This window comes from Rhododendron vialii, chromosome 1a (assembly GCF_030253575.1).
Source record: "Rhododendron vialii isolate Sample 1 chromosome 1a, ASM3025357v1".
Taxonomy (NCBI): domain Eukaryota; kingdom Viridiplantae; phylum Streptophyta; class Magnoliopsida; order Ericales; family Ericaceae; genus Rhododendron; species Rhododendron vialii.
In genome coordinates this window covers 30,262,840-30,287,005 of record NC_080557.1, presented here as the reverse complement: position 1 = coordinate 30,287,005, position 24,166 = coordinate 30,262,840, and the positions used below count along the sequence as shown (strand labels likewise).

Here is a 24,166-nt window from a genome sequence, read left to right as displayed (position 1 = left end):
ACCAAATTTTGAAACTCACTTGAATGAATGGCAACAGAATCACCACTTCGGAGTTTTAAGTTCACAAGTCTCCTCATCAATAACGCTTTATTCCGCAATGTTTTCGATTGATACATCGACTCAAGCTTCGTCCACAGGGCGTAAGCATCTGTCTCTTGCGCTACATGATGAAACACCTCCTGCCCAATACTCTGGTCGATCAAACCTACAGCTTTTTTATTCAACTTCTTCCAATCCTCCGTTTTCGTATCATTCGGTTTAACTCCCTTGTACTCCAAAGGGTCATACAAATCTTTCCATGAAAGCATGTCCTCCATCCACGGCATCCATATTGCATAATTGGTTGCCGACAAAAGAACCATGGTATTCATACTAAAATCCGACAACTTGTTTTATTAACCCAAAGCAAGATAATCACTTAAACCCGACCATTAGTACTCCCGATCAACTCAACCAATGCCAAAATTAACGTTTCAAAGCTGTAAGATAACGTACCGGCAATTTCTGAGTCGAATCACTCCAAACCGAGGCTGAAAACAGATTCAGAATGAAAAATCCTGTCAGGAACCGGTCTGAACCGGCCCAAATCGCCCTGAATCGGGACTGAACCGGATCGAATTACCCTGAACCAGTCTAACTTGGTCTGACTTGGCCTGAACCGGCCAAAAACACCCTGAACCGGGACTGAACTGGTCTGGATTGCCCTGAACCGGCCTCGAACCGATCTGAATTTGCAGGCCGCTCTCTGTCCAGTTACCGTCAGCCACGCCCGCCTTCTACCGGTGCGTGTGCGCCACCCCCTAACTTCCGGCGACGAACTTTATAGATCCGGGATCGTCTCCTCAAGACGAACAAACCCCTATGCTCAAATCTCGTTTCCAAACAACCATTCGACGATCGACTGTAGAGCCGCCACTCTCCTCCGCCCGCCGCTGTTCAAAACCACCGTACGACCTCCTCCGGCGATGAAACTCGACCGCTCCACCACCACTGAAATCGTCTCAGAGAAATACACAATACCCACTGATCAAAAATGATTTTTGAACGTCTTCATTTCTGACCAAATCCGTGAATAGCAACAATGGAGGTTTCCGTGTGCTTTCCGATCGTGCGTGTTCATCCGGTGTACTTCGCAGCCTGAACCCGGCGCTCTGATACCACTGTTGGGTCGCGAGACCGACCCCAATCCACACCACAAACACAAACACGAAAATAAAGAAGAAGAGCAACACAACCGATATACGTGGTTCAGCCAAACAATCGGCCTACATCCATGGGGAGGGGTTTCACTATATCGAGAAATTACACGGTGAGATTTGCTACACAATCACTCACTCTCTCCTCTCAATACAATGGAACTCTCCTCTCAATCTCTCTCTCGGTCTCTCCTGCTCTCTCTCTTTTCACAGTCACACACACCACCACACTAGGGATACAAGAGTATATTTACAAAGGAGAGCTAATTGAGCCAAACTAGTCCAATAACAAAAACAGGCCCACCGGGGTGGACCCAACAGAACTTTGGGCAATTGGTGAGGATTTATAATCGTAAGTAATTTTGCTTGTAACAACACATTGAGTATATTATTTTGATTCCTTCACATGGTTTTTACCCATTAGGAAGTTTTCCGCGTATATCTTTGCGATACCTATTTGGTTGCTTTCGTTTGTGTGATTGATTGGTGGATTTTCGATTAAGAATTCATACATAGCAAATCTTTATATACTTAGGCGATCCAGGGTGTTTCATATGTACAATACTTGGCACGAGTTACCCTTTCTATTTGAAAATTTTATACAAAGATCTTGGAGCTCTATCAAAGTGTATATGGGCTTTACATACAATTCAGGTAGCCATGCTTTAGTACAATGCCCTCAAAGCCTCAAAATAAAGAAGTAAACATGATATAATAAGGCAAAATAAGAATCCACAATCGGAATTATATTACCAGGATGTGGTAAGGTTTTACATGGACAACTCAATTACAAATCAAATGCCCCCTGAATGGGTCGCTGAAGAGCCCTTCCCAAAAATACACAGGAAAAATATAGGAGGAAGTAGGGTGCTTAATTCATATCTTCAGCTGCCAATGAAATCTTCTATTCACAAAAGCGAAACCAACTATGCACAAATTCCCTCACAATCACGCAAAAGAAGCAACCTTCTTGTAGAACGCCATTTTCGCCTGCATTATAGCATTATTATAACCTGGACTACATCTCCAACTGGCAGGTTCTCGGAAACGAGTATTACCCACTTTATTTGAATCTCCGCACAATTCCACATCCAATGCAAATTCGACTTCACCGGCTATTTTCTCCAGGAATTTCTATCGGTAGGACTTTGCATTCTTATAAATCTAATCCATCGAAATTCAACCCAACCAAAACCGAAGAATCACAAATATCCAAAAGATACTTAGAAATATTGTAACTCTGCCTTAGAGGCATATACCTCTGTCATTCTTCTCTGATTGAACCACTAGTCAGGGAATGAGAGGAGAGTGATTGGGTGTCTGAAGCCGATAGCTCTCTGTAATCCTTCCGGACGCTCCAGAGGATCTCTGCACATCTCCTCATGGTTGGCCGGTTCTGTTTGTAAGGAGCCAAACATCGTAAGGCTAGCTCAAGGGTCTTTTCCAGAGCTAAATTGTTCGCGCGAGATCGGTCCAGCCTTGGGTCCAACACTAAAATTGCATCTCCATCAGTAAAATTCTTTATGGCCTGCATTTCACCGATTCACGTCATATAATCCACTCAAATCACACAATGTTTTCTTCGAGCAGCAAAGGAACGCAGGTGGACTGGACTCTAAAATGGACGCGTACATGATGATTTTAATTGATTCAAATAACTGATGACTTTAAGAGAAACAAGACGAGCAGGAATTGACACACAAATTAGCTGACAAATCTTAGGCTGCGTTAGAAACTTGCGAAAGGGAAAAAGGGAAGCGGAAGTGAGGAAAGGAATTGTATGAGAAGTACTTGCTCTCTGTATGCAAATAAAAGGGATGAAAATGAGAAGGAATACACACTTCTCTCGTTTAGTTTCGAAGAGAAAAGAGAAGAAAACAAGAAGAAAACTAACAAGAAAAAAAGGACGAAAAGATGATAGAAAAAAGAAAGGAAACAATATACAATAAGCGAAAGGAAGAAAAAATGATAGTACCCATCTTGTGGTTATGCGTTCCTTCTTTTCCCGTTTTGGTTCAATAGGGCGCCTGCCGGTGACTAGCTCCACCAGTAACACGCCAAACGAATACACATCACTCTTCTCGGTCAGTTGATAGGTTCTTAGGTATTCAGGGTCCAAGTAGCCGGCAGTTCCTTTTACTTGGGTGGATACATGGGTAGCATCACTGTCTGCTGCCAACCGTGAAAAACCAAAGTCGGCCACCTTGGCCCGAAGGTTCTCAGTTAGGAGAATGTTAGAAGACTTGATATCTCTGTGGATGATAGGGTGATCTGCATTCAGAGCACATATTAAGCTAATTTTATCATTTGAAATAGGAGCAGTAATTCACAGGCATTAAAAAAAACCTCTAAATTTCCCGTTAAAAGAAACTGAAATGATGGATTAGACCTGTATACATATGGAGATAGGTAACGGCATGGGCAACATCTACTGCAATATCGAGCCGGGCAGCGAGGTCAAGAATATTGCCTTGCATACCTGCACACTTGCTAATTAATCCTTCAAAATGTTCATGAAGCAAAATAAGAGAGAAATCCTAGCGATCTAAACAAACAATAGTCAAATAGAACTCACAATCCAAGTGGTCTCTAAGGGTTCCATTGGGAACATATTCCACAACAACAATTCTTTCATCTTCGTGCTCCAAATACCCATAGTACCTGACCAAATTCAGATGTTCAACTTGTGCTAGTGTTCGAATCTCGCTTTGAAATTCCTGTCCCAAGTGCTTGTCATATACACTCTGCAGATAAAAGGGGAGTAGAAAGAAAGAACGTTAAACCACATTCATTATGTTTTAAGCTCCAGAATCATCTAAGGAATGCGCTTCAAACCTGTTTAGCACGTTTAATTGCAACAACGGTTCCATCTTCAAGTCGGCCCTTGTAGACAGTCCCAAAACCACCTTGTCCTATTTTAAGAGTAGGGGAAAAGTTCTTCGTAGCCTTGTGGATTTCTTCCATAGTGAATTTAACACTCCCAGGCTCACTTGTACGCGTAGATTTATTTGAACTGGCATAAATACCCCGAATCGAACCATGCTTCTTAACACTGCCACCACTCGAAGCATCCGATGCAACTAAGAATTGAATAACTGAAGAACTTATACCGATATATCCAATCTATTTCACAAGACAAAATAAAAGTAGTAATGTAATATTTCTCTCACAAATCACAACTTTGTTTTTACTGCTGATGCAAGGGGTTGAGGAAGCATGGATGGCTTATGCTGATATGTCATGATTTCAACTGATCTCCATCTATTGCCTTGATAAAGGAAAGAAACTTCATGCAGTAAAATGGTGGTGGAATATTTCCATCCTCTTTCTTGTAACCATGAAAAATGTTTTACAGAGCAAGTTTCAGAAGCACGCAAAGCATCAGAATAACACAGGAATTCAGTCAGACAGATATTGGGGATATTGTCTCCCAAACACACGACGGAAGTGAAAGAAATGTCATTGTAGGGCACTTCATTGAGTTGCCAACTTCTCCTTTAAAAAAATTTGTGTACGACATTTCCTTTCCGATTAACATGCGGAATTGAAAATGAATTTGGATAGCTTCAATTCATTCTTATTAATTCAGGCAGGTTCATGAAAACAGAATAGAACAGAACAGTTAACTCACAATGTTTTGATTTTGTCTTTATTATTTTTGTTATGATACCTAGCATGGAGAAAGAGCAGGGGTGGAACTACAACCACCGCGCCGCCGCCCCCCCCCCCCCCCGGGCTAGTTACATGTATGGTTCAAGAGGTGAGAATGTATTTCCATGGAACTATAGTGGTTCTTTCATGGCAATTCAAATTTTGAACACATCAACATGTTCTACACCTAAGTTTGAAACTACCTTTGATTATGAAATGCTTCAAACCTTCATATAAGACCCTGATTTTTCACCGCAATTTAAATGAAAAGAGGACACGATTGTCCTCTTTCGAATGTAGACCTTTCTCAATCTGTTAAATTGTTTTTGCCTTTATAACGCAGTAGCTCATTATTGTCTTTGTACATAATGACTTGCAACTTGATGGCTGAAACTTTCGTTATTCATCAGCAAATCAAGAGATTACTTTCTATGAATCTATATTGAAGTTACATTCCTTCGCTTGAATTCCATACTTCTACTTGAATAATGGTAGTTTAAATTGCCCAAATAAGTTCAACTGCGATAAAATTGGCCTAAACAAAATGCTGATTATGCCTCTGAGGAAGAGCAAGCTTTTCTTTGCCCTTTCCAAATGGGTCTTCCACTCTGCGGCCGTTCAGAAAATGTAGGGAAAGGTGAAAGGCAGGGTTTTAGATCACTGTACCAGGATATCCAACAGTATAGGTGATGCAGCGATATAGTGGCCATACATCGGTAAATAAAGGTATAAGAAGTTATGTACGTAACGGCCGATATGAAAGGTAGGCCAGAAAGGTCAAAAATGAATATGCACATTTGGTCAAGTTTAGTTATTTCAACTAAAAAGACTAATCATTCCTGAGGAAGAAATTCAACCTAGCTATCACTTCTTCCTTTCTCCTTCAGATTCTCAATATTTCAATCATTACTTACCTCAAAAAATATAAAATATAAAAATTAGCAACCGCAGAAACATCAGCAAAGAAAGAAATCTCACTGTGGGAAGATAAGATCCCGAATACACACACACAACCCTTTCTTATGAGGGCGCCCTCAAGTTAAAAAAAAATGCGTCGTTAGATCGTGATTTCAATGATTCGGATCTGTGGAAGGTTTATGACCGGTCACAATTAACTTTTCTCCGGAAAGTTTCATTAAAATCTAGATCATTGAAATCATGATCCAAAGGCTACCTCCAACGTCCGCAAATAACGAAAATAAAGGCGCCCTTGTAAGAAGCTGATTGTGTGTGTATATATATATAATGGTTCACAAAAATGAATCCCCACCAATGAGTAACGTATTCGCGCACGTTGACTAATACCCTTGATTTTAGAGAGATTTTCAATAAATTAAGAATTTGAGAAACTTAATTACCAGAAGGAGCTGGGTATTCATTCGAATCGCCGAATTTCGACTCGATTTTGGTCTCTGGCGGAGTGAAGCATGCGACGAAAGCTCCGGCGACCGACATGGCGGCGATCTTGACGGGGTTCCGGCGGTAGCTGGACTTCTTGGAGGAGGACGAGGAGGAGGAGTAGACGGAGCACGGCGACTGTTCGTGCCGGCCCGGGGTACGGAGATGGACGGAGCCGGAGGACCGGCTGTCGTGCGGGGAGTTCCGAGTTCTCATTATCAGAGGGGAGAGAGAGAGAGAGAGAGAGAGATTTCTGGTGAAAAATGGCGGGTAGTTAGCCAGCGAAAGCACAGCCAAGTGTTGGTTGAGGGAAGACGACTTTGATTTTTCCAAGGAGGGTGGAGCTAACTTGCACCACTATGCGGATCAAAAAAAAAAAAAAAAACTTGCACCACTATACATACAACTCCCAACTCAACGACGTGAAAAGAATTTATTAAGGCTCTGTTTGGAACCCAAGGAAAAGAAAAAAAAATAAAGTGGGAGGAAAATGAGAAGGAAAATTTGCTATTTACAAAACTTAAAATTGTTATTTTCTTCTCTCTTTATCTTCTCACCAAATAATAGGAGGAAAATTTTTTCAGTTTTCCTTTCTTTTCTTTTCCTCAAGTTCCAAACAGAGCCTAAGGCTCCGTTTGTAACTTAAGGAAGGAAAATAAAATAAAAGAAAAGAAAAAAGAAAGAGAAGAAAAATTGGAGGAAAAATTTATTATTCACTAGACTTAAAATCTTTATTTTTTCCTCTCTTTTTCTTTCAACCGAAAAATAGAAGGAATTTTTTTTAATTTTTCTTCCTTTTCTTTGAGTTCCAAATAGAGCCTAAATGATATAATTATTGTTTAATGAAATTTCGTTTCGGTTTTATTGGAAACTTTATGTGAACTATTTGGGTCGACAAGAGAAATTGAGAAATTAATATTATTTGAATCAGAATTGAATTTAACTACCTAACTAAGAAGAACAAAAAAATAGTACTACCTCCCTTCTAAAATGGTTATCTGGTCGGCAAAACGAGGACTTAAAAATAATACTTACATTTTTTTTTTTAAAATTAAATTTTTTCATAAATTGAAAGAACCCATTGGTCTCTAGTAAATTGTTGGAAAATAATACATTTTTTTCATAATTGAAAGAACCCATTGGTCTCTGTAAATTGTTGGAAAAATTTTAAATTTTTCTTGAAACTTTTGTGGTTCTTTCTGAGTTATTATCGTTTTACGGACCGGACAAATATTTTGAAACGGATGGAATACTAAAAGATATTATCCAATGTGTAAACATTTTACTAGAGACTTCAAAATTATTTCACTACTTTATCTTTTAAGTCTCTTCTTTTTCCTTTATCAGGTTATATTTCCATTTGGCTTATAAAAACGAACTGGGAAATACATAGAGCAACTACAAATTGGAAAAAATAGTTCTGTCCAAAGTACAAAGTTAATTCTGGGCCGGTCCTAATATTGAATTTCATAGCCCACCAAGTCCTATGGGGTAAAAGTGCAATGCTCACTAAGTCTTGTGGGTGTGATTTTACTTCTTTACCCCACTTTAAATAGCAATAAATGAACACAATCCATCATTTAAGGTTTCAAATGAATGCAGCCCCCCCCAGCCCAGTCAGCCCTGCCACCACCGGCTACTCCTCCGTCGCTCTCAGCCACACCACCTGTAACGCCCCCAATTTTGAGTACGTTAAAAAGACATTTTATTGATAAAACCAAATGGAGTCTGGCTCTTATTACATCATAATTCTCATAAGAGTATTTTTAATACACAAGGGAGGGTATCTAAGGTTCCTAACTACAGCTCCGCCTGCTCCTCCATCCTTGCCAGCTCTTCGGCTCCGAAAGCCTCCAAGGTGTACAACTTATCCTGCTCATCTACAAAGTCTGACACATTATACCAGCGTCGCCACCAGTATAATATGTCAGGGTCACCAAAAGTAACACCATGAGCTACGAAAGCTCAGCAGAACAATCTCATACCCACTAACCCATGACTTACAAACAATAGGTCATATACAACAGACAGTAACAATAACACATTCACATTCGCTATTCAAACTATCGTTAGTGTCCATGATTTTCTGAGTTTCTCCTATGCGACTCATCGTAAACTGTGTCTCATTTTCATATACCGATCAATATTTCCAAAATCATTTTTCAACACACCCAACCTTGGTTCCGCTGTTCCGGGTTCCCGAGTATCCTCACAATGGTTTCGCCGCACCGGGTTCCCATTGGCACACAAAACTTGCTTTGGCTCTTCTCCGCGGATAACCAAGCCACATTACCAATGAAGCTACCACGTCCGGCCGCATTGGCAATCCTCACAATGGGCTACCAAGTCCGGCCACATTACAAGTTTTCATACACACAACGGGCTACCAAGTCCGGCCACGTTGTGGTTTTCACAATCCACACGATGGGCTACCAAATCCGGCCACATCGCGGGTTTCCATACACACAATGGGCTACCAAGTCCGGCCACATTGCGGTTTCAAAACACATCTCATCATTATCGACACCCTAGGTGCCATGTTTCTACTTTCTTGATTTTCGTGTCTCGTTCTCATGCATAGACTCCACGGTAGGACTTTCCACGTATACATAAATCATTCCTTGAAATCTTGAAACTCAACTAGCAAGATCATTCAACTCAATATTACTAATCGTGCTCAAGCATAACGCCACATGTACGGACGTCCTTGGAGTGAAAAATCACTTATACTTTATCACACAACAAGTAATACAAGCAATACATGCTCATAACCATTCTCAAAATCAAAAATAAGTTCGTCGACTATCATGCATTTCAAATAATATAAACAATAGATAACCTTATCTACTTCAAGAAAAACGAAGGATATTTATAATTTGAACTAAGGACATTCTACTTTCCAACATACGATTCTATACTATACGTAGAGTTAGTACACTAGGGATTCTACTTATACGTTGAGTTAGTGGACAAGGGACTCTACCTTACTTCTTGGCGGTAGGGCAGCTACGGAAAGTACGTCGGTGATCGAGCGGAGTAACTTCCTACGGAATGCTTAAGGTAGCTTCGAAAGAGAAATGTTTCTCTTGAAAGTAGATCTTGACTACTACTACTACTACTTTTGGATCGAGAGGGTGGTTGAGGGGCGGTTTAGTGGCGGTCTTGGATGAGTTTCTTGAAGAACACAAGAAGAACTCAAGAACAAGGAAGAACAAAGTAAGAACACTAGAAATTTTAGAGAGAAAAGTTGAAGAATGGAAGGTGTGAGTTGAATGGTGAGAAAGATGTGCTATTTATAGCAAAAGTCTTGGCTATTACCCAATGGATAAAATTTTTCCTAGCAATTATTATCCAATGGGTAAAGATTTTCCTATTAAACTATTCTAATAAACACATGGTACTTTATAATAAAATAAGTATACCTATATATATATATATATATATATATATATATATAGGTCCAAGTACATATATATATATATATGTATGTACCAAAAAATCTAGGTAGACTTCCAATATCCAATAAAAAATTACAAGATCAAGATTTTCTATTAAAATAATTCAATTTTGCACATGTTCTTATTAAAATATTGAATTTTGTACTTGGACAAATCTAGGGTATTTATATAATATAGTATATATGTCCAATATTTAAATATGAAAGTACCAAGTATCAAATTGAATAAAAAGGCTAGGATTCTCTCATTAAAATAATCATAAAGTACTAATGCTATAATATTACTAAAAGTACTTAGGCTGTGTTCCACAAACCAAATAAGAACTTATTTTTTGTTGAATAAGAAGGCTTGTTCCCCAAAAAATAAGAAGGGGATGCTTATTTTTCAGAATTTATATAGGAACCAATGGGCGCCGGAGAGGGAAATCGTATCTGCGGCCGCGCCAGGCCATCTCCGGCCACCGGATGGCCAATCCGAGCCTTCCAAAAATTCTAAAAAAAAAAAATCGAGGGGGCTAACGCGGGAATCAATGGCATCCGAGGTGTGTAGGGTGCTTGATCCGAGCACCCTTTTTCCGTGTATATATGATCATCACACGTACACGAAAAAGGGGTGCTCGGATCAAGCACCCTACACACCTCGGATGCCGTTGATTCCCGCGTAGGCCCTCTCGGTTTTTTTTTTTGGAATTTTTGGACAGCTCGGATCGGCCGTCCCGTGGCCGGAGATGGCCCGGCGCTCCCGCCGGTACGATTTCCCTCTGCCGGCGCCCATTATCATAGCAACAGTCTTATTTTTTGTATAAGGCAACTTCAAGCTCAAAAATCATGTGTTTACGCAAATAATTTTCCTATCACTATGGATCTTATTTGATAGATCTCATTGAGATCTTTAATACGGTGCAAAAAAAATTAAATTTTTTTTTTCATTTACATGATTTTTGAGTTTGAAAATATGAAAGGAACTTTTTATTTGGGTTTTGTGGAATGACCCTTCTTATTTTTTAATGAGAAGTGGCAAAATAAGTACTTATTTTTTAAGAAGGTTTCCGGAACGAGGCCTTAGAATTTAGGATCTAGATTTACCCCAATATTTTAATGCACAAAAATCACATGGGAAAATCCAAATTTTGATTATTTAATAGATCATTGTACTTTGTTGGAAGATTGGTTTTATTACTGTAACGCCCCTAATTTTAGGTACGTTAAAAGGATAATTTATTACAAAATTTAAAGAGAGTCACTGCTCATTATTACGACTTAACTCTCGTGAGAGTACTTAAACACAAAATAGGAAGATAGGGCTCCTAACTACTGCTCCGCTTCTTCCTCCATCCTAGCGAGTTCTTCGGCTCCGAATGCCTCCAAGGTATAGGGTTCGCCCTGTTCATCTATCAGGTCTGACATATTATACCGGCGTCGCCACCCATATAATATGTCAGGGTCACCAAAAAGGTAACACCATGAGCTACGAAGGCTCAATAGAAATTCCTACTCACTAACCCTTAACTTATAAACAAAAGAGCATAATAACGACGATTGTACATAGATCATGCATAATGACTAAACAGTTAATCAAAACCACGTTCATTATACAAACTAACGTTGGTGTTCATTTATTCCGACTCATTGTAGACCATGTCATTATTTCCACTTTCTTTTCTCAAAAACCCCTTTTTAACTCACCCAACCTCGGTTCCGCCGTTCCGGGCTCCTGAGTATCCTCACAATGGTTCCGCCGCACCGGGTTCCTATTGGCACACGATTGCACTGGCTCCTCTCCACGGATAACCATGCCACACACCCAACCTCGGTTCCGCCGCGCCGGTCTCCCGAGTATCCTCACAATGGTTCCGCCGCGTCGGGTTCCCATTGGCACACAAATACACACATCTCACATAATACCCTTGAAATGGTCATTATGTAGTTTCCAAAATATTTCCTCCCTCGGATAAACACATTTTCATCTTCATTAACACACCCTAGGTGTCATGTCTCTACTTTCTTGGTTCTCGTGTCATGTTATCATGCATAGACTCCGTGGTGTAGGACTTTCCACATAAACAAGCATTTATCGAAACTCAAAATGAATCCAACAAGATCATCCAACTCTAAACTGCTTAACATGCTTGAATCACCAATAACAAACATCATGCATTTCATACGTTCCCAACAAAAGATAACCTTATCTACTTTAAATAAAATGATCAAAGTTACTTCCTAATGAACTTATATTTAGAGTTAGGGTACAAAACTACTTTATACTTGGGATAGTAGATAAAGATAACTACTGTTCTTCTTGGCGGTGGTCGGCTACGAAGATTTGGTCGTCGATTTTGAAATTCGGCAGCGTAACAGCGTCGGTTTGCTTCGAAAGGAAAAGAGATGTACTTTCTTTTCCTAGAAACAACTTACTAACTTTAACTAAGCTACTTTAAAGATCTAGAAGTGGTTTTGAAAGTGGTTTGGTGATTTTGCTCAAGAACTCAAGAAAAACTAGAACTTTGAAACAAGGAACTCTTGGAATTTCTAGAGAGAAGTGAGAGCAAAGTGAGAAGGTGTGAGTTCAAGCTTTGGAATGGCTTCTATTTATAGGCCAAGACTCCCCCTCCCCTCTCAATGGCCGGCCCCCTCTCTCTCTCTCCCATTCCTCAATTTTTTATTCCAACAAAATCAAGCTTCTAGGAAGATCAAAGGCTAAAATGCTAGGTTTGCATGGCTAGGGTTGTCCTTAGATTTGATTCTTGGAAGGTTTTGTGGTAGAAAAGAGGTTTGTACAAGATTCTTGTGTTAAACAATTTGATACTTGTACAAAAGTGGACAATGGTGGTTATACTTGGCTAGGAAGAGTAAACAACCAAGGATTTAAAGTACAAAGAAGATCAATGCCAAGGTACAAATCAAATCCCTCTTTTTTCTCCTCCCCTCTCTCTCCCTCTTGGCTTCTCTCTCCCCTCTCTCTCTCTCACGGCCTCTCTCTCCTCTCTCTCTCTCACGGCCTCTCTCTCCCCCTCTCTCTCTCTCTCTCTCTCTTGTACTAGCCATATACATATATATGTACTACAATGCAAGAATACAAATAAAATATAGGTACTTTTGTACAAAAGATCAAAGTAGTCTTTAAAGATTAAGATTTTCTCCATAAACTAATAAATTGGCACATGTGTACTAAGGCAATATTTAAATCATCCAAGTACTTATATAATATATACATGGGTACTAATGTACTCTAGGTAGTTCAATTCCCCATTAAACTAATCCAATTGGGTACAAAATCCCAATATAAAATAATAAAAGAGTACTTTAAGAATCTTAGGTCTTTATATCTAAGGTACTAATACATATATAATATTGGTACATCATCCCATGGGGATTTAAGAAAAAGACTAATTTAATAAACCTATGTACTTGGTTGAAAGATGAACTTATTATCTAATGGATAATAAATCTCCTAACTTTTATTGTCCAATGGACAATAGTTACTAGAAAACTTTTATAGTAAAATAATCAAAAAGTACTTTAAAACAATTATAAAAATCTATTTTTGAAGTACTTTGCTCAAATCTTTCATTGAATCCTTTTAATATAAAGAATTGGGTTTCTATTATCCGATGGATAATAGTTCCCCTAATCTTTATCGTCCAAAGGATAAAGAATAAAACCAAAACAATAAAAGAAAATAATTAAACAATTTCTAGTCTAGGGTTTGAAAAGGTTCAAAAGGTTCAAGATGGGCAAAATGGTCCATCTATGATTAGGGAAAAGTAACTAGGTGACTTCCTAGTTTGGTTTCTCCAACAAGCCGATTAGAAGCTAACAAGACTTGCTAAGTAGGGCTTCAAAGTCAAGAAACGATCCTTGAGGGGCTAAAGTGTAATTATGACCAACTACAGGAAAATAAAAAAAAATCAAAGCAATCCAAGAAATTTAAATAATAACTTGAATAATAAATAACTTTTTATTTATTAAAATTTAGAGTTATTACAATTACCCAATGGGTAATAATTTTCCTTGCGGTTAATGACCAATGGATAATGGGGGTGAGGGGATATCCAATTAAAATAATGCCTATTTGTCCTTTAAGCATGAGCATATAAACCTATACATAACTATATAATTGTACTTAACAAATCTAGTACAAAATATCTTTGATAGAAAATCTAGTTTTCTTATTGTCCAATGGACAATGATTTCCCTAACTTTTATTATCCAATGGGTAAAGGTTAAAAAGGTTCATAAGGCTCAAAGACAGTCAAAAAGGTTCATTTAGGGTTAGAGATTTGTAACTAGGAGAAACGGTAGTTTGGTTCCTCCAACTAATAAATTGGAAACTAATTTGATTTGCCACGAAGGACTTCTGGTCAAGAGATAAAATTTTAAAGGACTATAATCAACTGACGACGGATTATTAAAAGGAATTTTGGAAGCAAATCCAAGTATAAAAAAAAATATTCAAATTTTTAACGAAATTTTTTACTTACCAAAAATCAGGGTTGTTACACCACCGGCCTCTCCTCCGCCGGTCTTAGCTCCACCGCCAGCTACTCCTCCTCCGGCCGTCCCACCCCTGCCACTTCCATGGACGTCGATACCTCCGCCGCCACCTTCGTCCGTCGCCTCCATCTGGAACTGCAATCGTCGTTCTTGCCGCGGTTCACAAATGAATGCCCCATCTCATCATTTTAGGGTTTCAAATCTCCCAGCCCATCCCTCCACTGCCACCCACTCTTCGACCAAGATCACTCTGTCCGGAGGCGGCGTGACGCCGTCCTTCCACCTACGCGTGACTGCCGACCACTCGACGGTGACCGCCTTCTTCGTCTCCACTTTTTCAGCTAACAATGTTAATTGTAAATTTGGACAGAATTTAACACTGTTAATTATAAATTTAGACAGAATTTAACTGCCGGTAATTAACACTGTTAATTGTAAATTTGGGCAGAATTTAACACTGTTAATTATAAATTTAGATATAATTTAACACTGTTAATCATGACGTGGTGGTGATGGTGGTGGTGGTGAAGTGGTGGTATAGGAGGTTATATAGGCCAACTATTAATGAACACTGTTAATTATGATGTAAATTTATATAAAAATTAGCACCGTTAATTTAGAGAGGAATTAACACTGTTAATTGGGTGGTGGTGATGGCGGTGGCGGTAACGGTGTGGTAATGGTGATTGTGGTGGCGATGGTGGTGGTGATGGTAGAGTTGTGGTGGTGGTGGTAGTGGCGGCGGTGGCAGCGTTGTGGTGGTGGTGGTGTAGGAGGTTGTATGCGTCGACTATTAATTTAGATAAAAATTAACACTGTTAATTGTGGTGGTGGTGGGGCGGTGATGGTGGCGACATTGTGGTGGTGGTGGTGGCGTAGTGGTGTGGGTGGTGGCGGCGGCGGTAGTGTTGGTGGCATGGTGGCGGCGATGGTGGCGACACAGTGGCGATGTGGTGGTGGTGGGGGTGGTGGTGGTGGCGATGTGGTGGTAGTGGTTGCAGCGGCGGCGGTGGGGTTGACTGGTGGTGGTGGTGGCTGGATCGTCTCTTTCCAATCACTTTTTTTTTATGAGGGGTATTTTTGTCAACAAAATAATGAAGAAGACTTACTGGGCTATAGACGCTTTGGGCAGAACCTAGTAGGCTATTCTTCACCCAGATAAGACCAGTAAGAAAGTTCTCCGTTTTTAAATAGTTTGGACCTATGTAAGGCCTAAAAAGCTTTTTGTAGAGTTTGATTGTCCAATAGTTTGCAAAACATAATTTCAAAACCTATTGACTTTTTGGATTTGGTCTTTAATTAAACTTTGATTGTTTTGATTTTTCTATAGACTATAGTTATAGGCGGGCGCAAACGGAGTTAACATCATTAATTGGTGAGTACTAATAATGTGCTAGCCATGCTAATAATTTAGTGTCTTTCATGCAAAAATCTTTAATTATACTTAATTAATTATTCCAAGCTTACAGTAGGTAACATCTAAAAGTTTCCAAGCAAATGAATACTTTTATGAAGTTTATCGCCTTGTAGAGCACATTAATCAGCAGCAAAAGTTTGTTAATGTTATTATGTATCTAAAGAAAAATACAAAAACAGAGAATTAAACGAATTCTTAGATTAAAGGGTTTTATTCATTCAGTTACTATCATTAGCATTACTAACATTGTAACATCCCTAATTTCTGGAAGGAATTTTTCTTTTTTTTTTTTAAGAAGAAAAATTAAAAATTGATAAATTCTTTTAGTTAACTCTTGGTTTTACTCGATAAATTTTTTTTCTTTCCATCTGTCTTTATTTAATTCATCATTATAATAATTCTAATTTTTGGTAAATAAAATTTTTGTTAATTATTGAAAATCTTTTTTTAATTACTTGGATTACTTTTAAAATTCCTTTTTAATTTCTAATAATCCGTCATAATTAAATTCTAGACTTATAAATTAAGTTTTCTTCATATAAAATTAACTACTCATTTCCTAAGGACAAAAGGGACTTATTTATACCCTTGCATATTTATTTGTGTATAGAATTAATTCATAAATTCTTAAATTTTTTATTTATTGGCTAGAAATCCTACTTGGCAAGTATAAGTTAGTTTCTAACCAATTAGTTGAAAAAAGCTAATTACCATTTCAACCTAGTTACATCCTCCTAACCCTAGATGAACCTTTTCAACCATTTGAACCATATGAATCTTCCAAACTTTTTTTAAAACTCTAGTTTTTCCTACAAAGTCTACCTCACTCGTTAAAAGACTATTTCACACATTTTGAAAACCTTTAATCATATTTTTTTTTTCATTGAATGGTCTCTTCAATGTAAGTCATCATCACTTCCTTTCTCCTTCCTACAAGTAACCTTGGCATGCATATATATATATATATATCACCCTGAAATTTCCTAGAAAGGCTACTTTGAAGCCTTATTAATTCTTTTTGCATTGACAAGTCATTTTCAAAAGCCAAAGTCAACCTCTTAATCATTTCACTTTTCATTGATTTGTTATTTTCCCCACTCATGACAATCAAACCCATCATTATGCTTTCTTAATCAAGCAAATCACGTTCCTAGAAAGTGCATTATTCTTTCTCTCCATTGAAAGGTCACTTTCAAGGAGATATTTCTTCCAAACCCTAGTTGGACGTTTTCAACCTAAGGAAATAATCATTTTGCTTCCATAAGTAGTATTCCTAGACTTGTCATGCATGCAAGCCTAGAAAAAAAAAAAAAAAGACTTGAAAACACCCCAAAAAACCCTTAACCCCCCCCCCCCCCCCCCCCCCCCCCCCCAACCCAAATCTCAATCTCATAGTTTCCGATCAAATTTTTATGATTCAAACCATTCAATGTGTGCAGAATGTGATTTTCAGGGTGCCCACGAGAAATTAGCAAAAAAAAGGACCGGGAAAGGCTTGATTTGAGCAGTTTTTATTTGAACCGTTCAATAAAAAACTGTTCGGATCAAACCCTTCCTGGTTATTTTTTTTGCTGATTTTTCGTAGTTACCCTTAAAATCACGTTCTGATCACATTGAGCGGCTCGGATCATTAAAATTTGATTGAAAACTTTGAGGTAATTTTTTAAGTGTCTAATTAGTTGTCCATGGACACACACACACAGAGACTTTCTAGGAAAGTCTTAACTATTCTTACATTGTGTTGTCACTTTCAAGGGGAAGACTTACTATTTCATCATTTCTAAAATCTAGCCTTTAATCCTAGATTTTACTTACAATCTAGACCTAGGATTGACTAAACATGAGAAAGACTATTTCTTTTAGCCTAGCTATTATTTTCTTTTACTTGTAAGACTTACTAACTAGCATATAATTGCCTAGGATTTTCTTTTAAAGCCTTAAAAATCCTTCATGATCACATAGTCTTGCACCTAGGATGGAATGACAAGAGAGATGAAGACTTTAGCATGCTTAAAGTTGGATTGGACATGATCATGGAGCAAATAAACTATAGAAAGGAGAGAGGTCCTCACTTTCCTATAAATATGACCATTTGGCAAGCCATTCAACTCACACCTTCAATTCCTCCAACATTTCTCTAGAAAATTTTAGTGTTCTTGAAGTAGTTCTTAGAGTTCATTCCTTGTTCTTGAGTTCTTCAAGAAACTCAACCAAAGTCGCCACTAAACCACCACTCAATCACCCTATCGATCCAAAAAGTTTAGTAGCTTAGTCAAGATTTAGTTTTGAGAGAAAAAGAAAGTCTTTTCTTTACTCTTTCGAAGCTACCGTAAGTTTACCGTAAGAAGTCACTTCGTTCGATAGCCACATTCACCTTCCGTAAGCCGACATATTTTCTTTTCCGTAGCTATACCATTCGCCAAGAAGAATGGTAGAATATTTCTACTCACTTTCCCTAGTAAAAATTTTAGTTATATTTTCTTTTTGTGTTTAAAAATACATGTTAAGTTAAAAGTACTAAAAATAACTAGCAAACTTGTTCTACTAAAATTTTGAAATGAAAAATGATCATGTCGAATATCTCGACTTTTATTCCGGAAAATATATGTTGTTTTGAACTTTCCAAAAGAAAGAAAGAACGGATTTTTGAAATGCAAGAAATAATAGTTTGATTGATAGCATGGTTACTTAGATTTTATTTGAAAGAGGTTATGAGTATGTATACATGTTTTTAGTTCTTAATTTACTTGTCTTATGTTGAGTTATGTGCATATCTTGTTGAATTTATAGACTAGTCGATGGATTAAGCATGAAAAATACCATAGAGTTGGATGATTTTGTTATCTTAATTATTCTAGTTTAGTTTCAAGATTACAATCAATGATGCATGTTTACGAGAAACCATATATAGTGTTCTTATGTGAAAAGTTCGACTGCAGAGTCCTTGCATGAAAACTAAACACAAAAATTGAGAAAATTAAAAACATGACACGTAGGGCATTAATAATGAAAAGACGTGTTTTAAAAAGGAAATATTTTTGAAACCACAATGTGGCCGGACTTAGTAGCTCATTGTGTGTGTGTGTGTATTTTTGCGACCGCAATGTGGCCGGACTTGGTAGCCCATTGTGTGTTGCCAATGGGGCCGGACTTGGTAGTTTATTGGAGGAGTGACTTGATTATCTGCGGAAAGGAGCCAATGTGATTGTGTGCCAATAGGAGCCTGGAACAACAGAATCATTGTGAGGATACTCGGGAGCCCGGGACAGTGGAACCGAGGTTGGGTGTGTAAACAATTTTGGAAATATTGATTTGGAAAATGAATGTTTTTGCGACCACAATATGGCTGAACTTGATAGCCCATTGTGTGTGTGTAAACAATTTTGAAAATATTGATTTGAAAAATGAATGTTTTTGCGACTACAATGTGGCCGGACTTGGTAACTCATTGTGTGTGTGTGTAAATAATTTTGGAAATGTTGATTTGGAAAATGAATGTTTTTGCGACCACAATGTGGCCGGATTTGGTAGCTCATTGTGTGTGTGTAAATGATTTTGGAAATGTTGATTTGAAAAATAAATATTTTTGCGACAGCAATGTGGCCAGACTTGGTAGCCCATTGTGTGGGCGTGTATTGCCAATGGGGCCGAACTTGGTAGTCTCATTGGAGGTGTGACTTGGTTATCCGCGGAGAGGAGCCAATGTGACTGTGTGTCAATGTGAGCCCGGAACAATGGAACCATTGTGAGGATATTCGGGAGCCCGGGACAGCGGAATCAAGGTTGGGTGTGTAAAAAAATGATTTTTGAAAATAAAAAGAAAAGTGAAAATGATGACACGGTCTACGGTATATTTACATGAGCTAGTATATTACTTCTATGCCTTGTTGTTATAATTATGGGTTAGTGGGTATGAGATTCTTCTACTGAGTTTTTGGTAGCTCACGGTATTATTATTGTAACCCTGACATATTATACTGGGGGCGACGCTGGTATAATGTGTCAGATTTTATAAATGAGCAGGGTGAGCTCTACACTTTAGAGGCTTTCGGAGCCGATGACCTGGCTAGGATGGAGGAGCAGGCGGAGCAGTAGATAGAAACTCTAGTTTCCCTCCCTTTATTAAATATTTATACTCTTGTGAGAATTATATTGTAATAATGAACCAGACTCTATTAGGGTTTTCAATAAAAATATTTATTTAACGTACCTAAAATTTGGGGCGTTACAACATGGTATCAGAGCCTTAGGTTCAAAACTTCGGCCATGGGTAGTATGGGTAGACTATAAGATAGTTTGACCATTGCACAAACGTGAAATGAGTTTAAATTTACCGTCCCAAATTGGGTGAAATTATGACTAAACAACCTCCGGGTTGAAGCAAGGTGTGAAAATTAGCAGTATCGCCGAGCTGAAAATCCCAAACACTTGGATGATGATTTAAATCAAGGATTGATGGTGGAATTTGGAAACTTAAAAACCTGACCAATGAAAGGAATCTCGAGGAGGACGAGGCTCCAAATGACTCGTGAAAGCTAAAGATACTACTTAGGCGCACCTAAATAAAATCTAATGACAGTTGTAATCCTTCGAGATGTAGGATGTTGAAGATTAGGGTCATCATTGCCTGTTTAGTATTTCATAGGCTGTACTCTTGCTATACTTAATAATAAAAGGTTTATTTCAGTTACTACTTGTTCTTATATGCTTCTTTCAGTACTTGGTCACTATTTGTGCACACATTACTACTTGTTCTTATATGCTTCATTCAGTACTTGATCACTATTTGTGCACACACTTATCCTTGTGTCTGCCTACCGTTCATGTACAATTACACCTCACAATGTTATGTCTAAGATATAATTCTCTTTATTGTTATAGATGTTGAGCGTACGATAAGGAGGATGCCCACCCTTCACCTCACGAGTCCTGGCTATAGAGACTCGCAAATTTATCATAAATTTGAATATCGTTTAATGCGTGAAAGGATCGTATTATTAATAAAGTAGTACATTTGTTTGTGGGGGTGTACGGATATACGTTTACGGTTGTGTATTGGACACTTGGAGAATGGTAAAATTTGAGTTTTGATGTTGTGATGATGTCTGGAAGTGTTGGTAACAAGTGGGGTTCATTCGGTAACAGTTACAAAAAAAATCATTTTATGTCTAGCTTGAACCGGTACTGGGACTGTTTGTCGCCCAGTACCGGTACATAATGTTCAGAAGTTGTGTTTTTGGCATTTTGAAGGTTCTTGAACCGGTACTGGGTGGTACATGCTGTGTTTTTCTGTAATTTTCAGCACGTATTTTAGACGATTATAAATACCCCATTTTGTCATTTTTTCACATCCAAACCCACAAAATAACTCTAGAAACACCCTCTCTCACCTACCCAACTCCAATCTCACCAATAACTCTTGATTTCAACGTTAAATCATCAAGATCCAAGGGTTTCCAACCTCAAAATCACTTGAATCTTGCATTTGAAGATCAAGGGGTAGGTTTTGTGTTCTTGCTTTCACATTTGGGCTCTCACCCACGTTTTTCTCTCTCTCCTCTCAATCACTTGTTGATCTTTGTTCATTTATCTTGTCTTTGGGTTGTATTCACTTTAGATCTTGTATCTAAGCTTGGGTGGAGCTCGTTTTTGGAGGATTCAAGCAAATATCTCTCGGTAGACCTAGGGTTTTGCTCAAAACCCACTTTGGTTGGGATTTCTCTCTTTCTCTACATGTTATGTGGTGAACTCGTGTGATATTAGTGTTTGAATGCTATATATGGCTCGGTGGAACACTTTAAAGCTTAAGGAGTGCTTATGCTTATGAATGCTATATTTTTCGTCTCGATTGTTATGATCCATGAGTTATTTATGACGTGTTTGATAGTGTTGATAATGTGGTTATCAATGTGAAGTAGAAAGTGGAGTTTATTGTGACGCAAAGGGTGGAAACACAACGTCGCAATGGGTGGAGTTTATTGTGACGAAAGGGGTGGAAACACAAAGTCGCAAGGGATGGAAATTGGTTGGAAGAAGTGAGTGTGTGTGAGTCCATGTGTGAGAATGTTTCGATATTAGTAAATGGTGTTGATATAAGTTGTCATTGAATTCGCCATCTAGCTTGATTCACCGTATGCATGTATACCATCTCATTACATATAGAATTAGTAGAGATTTTCCTACTGGGCTAGTATAGCTCAACAAAATCCTTCTTTTCAGGTTCGAATGCCAGTCAATAGCGTGTCTACATCGAGTGTTGAGATGTGAAGACTTTTATTCTGGAAGCTAACTACATTTTAGTTACTCATTCATCTTTGTAATTAACCTTCTTTTGATAAAGATGGGTTTGTAGCTATTTACTCAAAAAATTTTTTTTGATTAAACAGTTTATAAGTTATCAACCTGTTCGTATTCGTACTTAAGCTTATTTTGTGGCCGGTGTGCCAATGTTGTAATTTACAAAACTTGGGGACTTGATTTGTAAATTAAATAGGTGGGAATTTCTTTTGGGTATTATTTATCTTATGCGAGAGTCTTTCTTTGAATTGGTTTATTTATTTATGTTGAAAATCGAGGGCGTGACAAATTGGTATCAGAGCGTCTAGGTTTGAATACTTTGAGACCGTAGGGAGACTTCTAGTCTCATGGGTTCAAAAATCACGCCTTTGCATTCACATATGTGTGCTTGAGTGTATTGACATTATTTGGATTACTTGGCATTGCATTATAATATGGTGGAGTGGCGTAGAATTGTTTTACCTGTGTTGGGATAGTCGGGGGCTTAGCCCTCATTAAATAACATTGTCGTTGATGAGCTTCTCTTTTCTTGTAACTTGTAGTACGATGTCTCCCAGAACGCGTGCTAGAGCAGGTGAGGGTGAAAGTCGGGGTGGTCGTGGTCGTGGCTGCAGTCGTGGCCAAGAGGTGCTAGTGGAGGATGAGGTTAGCCAGCTAGGGGAAAATCCGAGTGGAAATTCGGGGGATGGGACCGAACACGATCGAGGAGAGGAAGTCCCGATCGTTCAAAATCCCTTTGCTAGGGATTTCGTTGCGACTCTTGCAGCTGCTAACCTTTTAAACCCAGCTCCTAGGGAAAATGCAGACAGTCGTGCCTTGTCGGCAATGAGGGAGTTCAGTCGTAGAAATCCAACGACGTTCGACGGGTCGAACAGCGACCCTCTTGTGGCCGATCATTGGCTAGCCCAAATTTGAAAACTTTTTTGGGCTCTTGGGATTACCGAGGATGACTTGAGAGTCAACATTTTGGCCGTTCAACTTACCGGAGAAGCGAATGAGTGGTGGGAGTTGGTTTTTGAATCGAGAAATGATGCGAGGAGAGCGGCAAGGACCGCAGCTCAAGCAAATGAGTCAGATGTAGAGAACTTAACTTAGGCCGAATTTGAGGTGCTCTTTAAGGAGCAGTACTTTCCGGAGACTAGCTGTGACCAATTAAGGGAGGAGTTCGAGAAGTTAGAACAAGGGAATATGACTGTGTCGGAATACGCTCTAAAATTTCAATCTTTGTCCCGTTTCGCTCCAGAATTGGTGGCTACTGAGGAGAGAAAATGTAGGCGGTTCAAAAAAGGATTGGATAACACCGTGAAGAGAATGGTGATGGCACAACGTAAGGGGAGGTTCGCTGATGTCATGGAGTGTGCAAGGAGCATTGAGATCCCAAAGGAGGCACCACGAAATCCTAAGGCTTGGGAACCAAGGCAACCGGTCGGGGGTATGAGCTCTTCTTCGGGGAGTTTCGGCTGTCAGGGAAGGAAGAGGCAGCACGATCAATTTCCAGCCTCTCAGGGTCCGTTGAACTTTAGGCCTCCAATTGTGTGTCACGGTGTGGTCAGGCAGGGCACATTCGTGCTCAATGTCCGCGGCTCTTGGGTACGTGTTTTACATGTGGAAAGGTTGGGCATTATGCGAGAAATTGTCTGCATGGGGAAGGGACACGAAGCGAGTCGGGTTCGGTGCAACAACCGAGGGGTGGTCAGAGTTCTGGTCGGCAATCATTCCGAGGCACTCAGAGGCAGCAGCAGCCTCACTTTCGTCAGACCACGTCAGCTCAGGGATCTTAGGTCAAGAGAAGAGCGACTTCTTCGACACTCACTCTGGGTTCCGGTCAGCGAGGTGGACATGTTCAGAGTCAGATGACTCAGGGAAGGGCTTTCGCGATCACATCTGCTATTCTGCCTCCACCACCTCCTGATACCTCTCAGACCCCGGAGACTTCGGTTGTAAGGGGTACATTTCTACTATTTAACTCCTTTGCTAGAGTATTATTTGATTCCGGAGCATCACATTCATTCATTGCTAGATCTTTTGCTTATGCATTGGAATTGAAGATTGAAAGTATCAACCCTCCTTTGCTTGTTGAGACACCTATAGGGGGTAGATCGCCGTTAGATCGTGTTTGCCAGGATTGTGAGGTTGTTATTCGAGATCGCCGTTTTACTTTTGACTTCATCGTGTTGAATATGTCGGGGTTTAATCTTATTTTGGGCATGGATTGGCTATCTACATTTCATGCTACCATAGATTGCTTCAAGCGTC

General features: G+C 39.0%; 1 protein-coding gene and 1 long non-coding RNA gene across 9 annotated transcripts; one reads left to right on the top strand and one right to left on the bottom strand.

The window, feature by feature from the left end:
- Positions 1-1,889: 1,889 nt before the first annotated feature.
- LOC131324301 (calmodulin-binding receptor-like cytoplasmic kinase 2) lies at positions 1,890-6,647 on the bottom strand. 8 transcript variants are annotated; one of them, XM_058356248.1, is made up of 7 exons: positions 6,206-6,625; positions 4,032-4,291; positions 3,772-3,940; positions 3,586-3,675; positions 3,172-3,467; positions 2,456-2,724; positions 1,890-2,330 (listed from the first exon to the last, which is right to left on the bottom strand). In XM_058356248.1, the coding sequence occupies exons 1-6, from the start codon at positions 6,459-6,461 to the stop codon at positions 2,461-2,463; spliced, it is 1,335 nt and encodes a 444-aa protein (XP_058212231.1). In that variant the 5' UTR covers positions 6,462-6,625; the 3' UTR covers positions 1,890-2,330; positions 2,456-2,460. The 8 variants fall into 8 exon arrangements, with proteins under 8 accessions (XP_058212231.1, XP_058212239.1, XP_058212257.1 ...); XM_058356256.1 differs by having other exon boundaries at positions 1,890-2,724; positions 4,032-4,276; positions 6,206-6,647; XM_058356274.1 differs by having other exon boundaries at positions 1,890-2,724; positions 4,032-4,319.
- A 14,334-nt stretch (positions 6,648-20,981) lies between these two features.
- On the top strand, positions 20,982-21,931 carry LOC131298054 (uncharacterized). The gene is made up of 3 exons (XR_009190451.1): positions 20,982-21,112; positions 21,231-21,322; positions 21,833-21,931. It is a non-coding gene; the product is annotated as an uncharacterized LOC131298054 (long non-coding RNA).
- Positions 21,932-24,166: the final 2,235 nt, after the last annotated feature.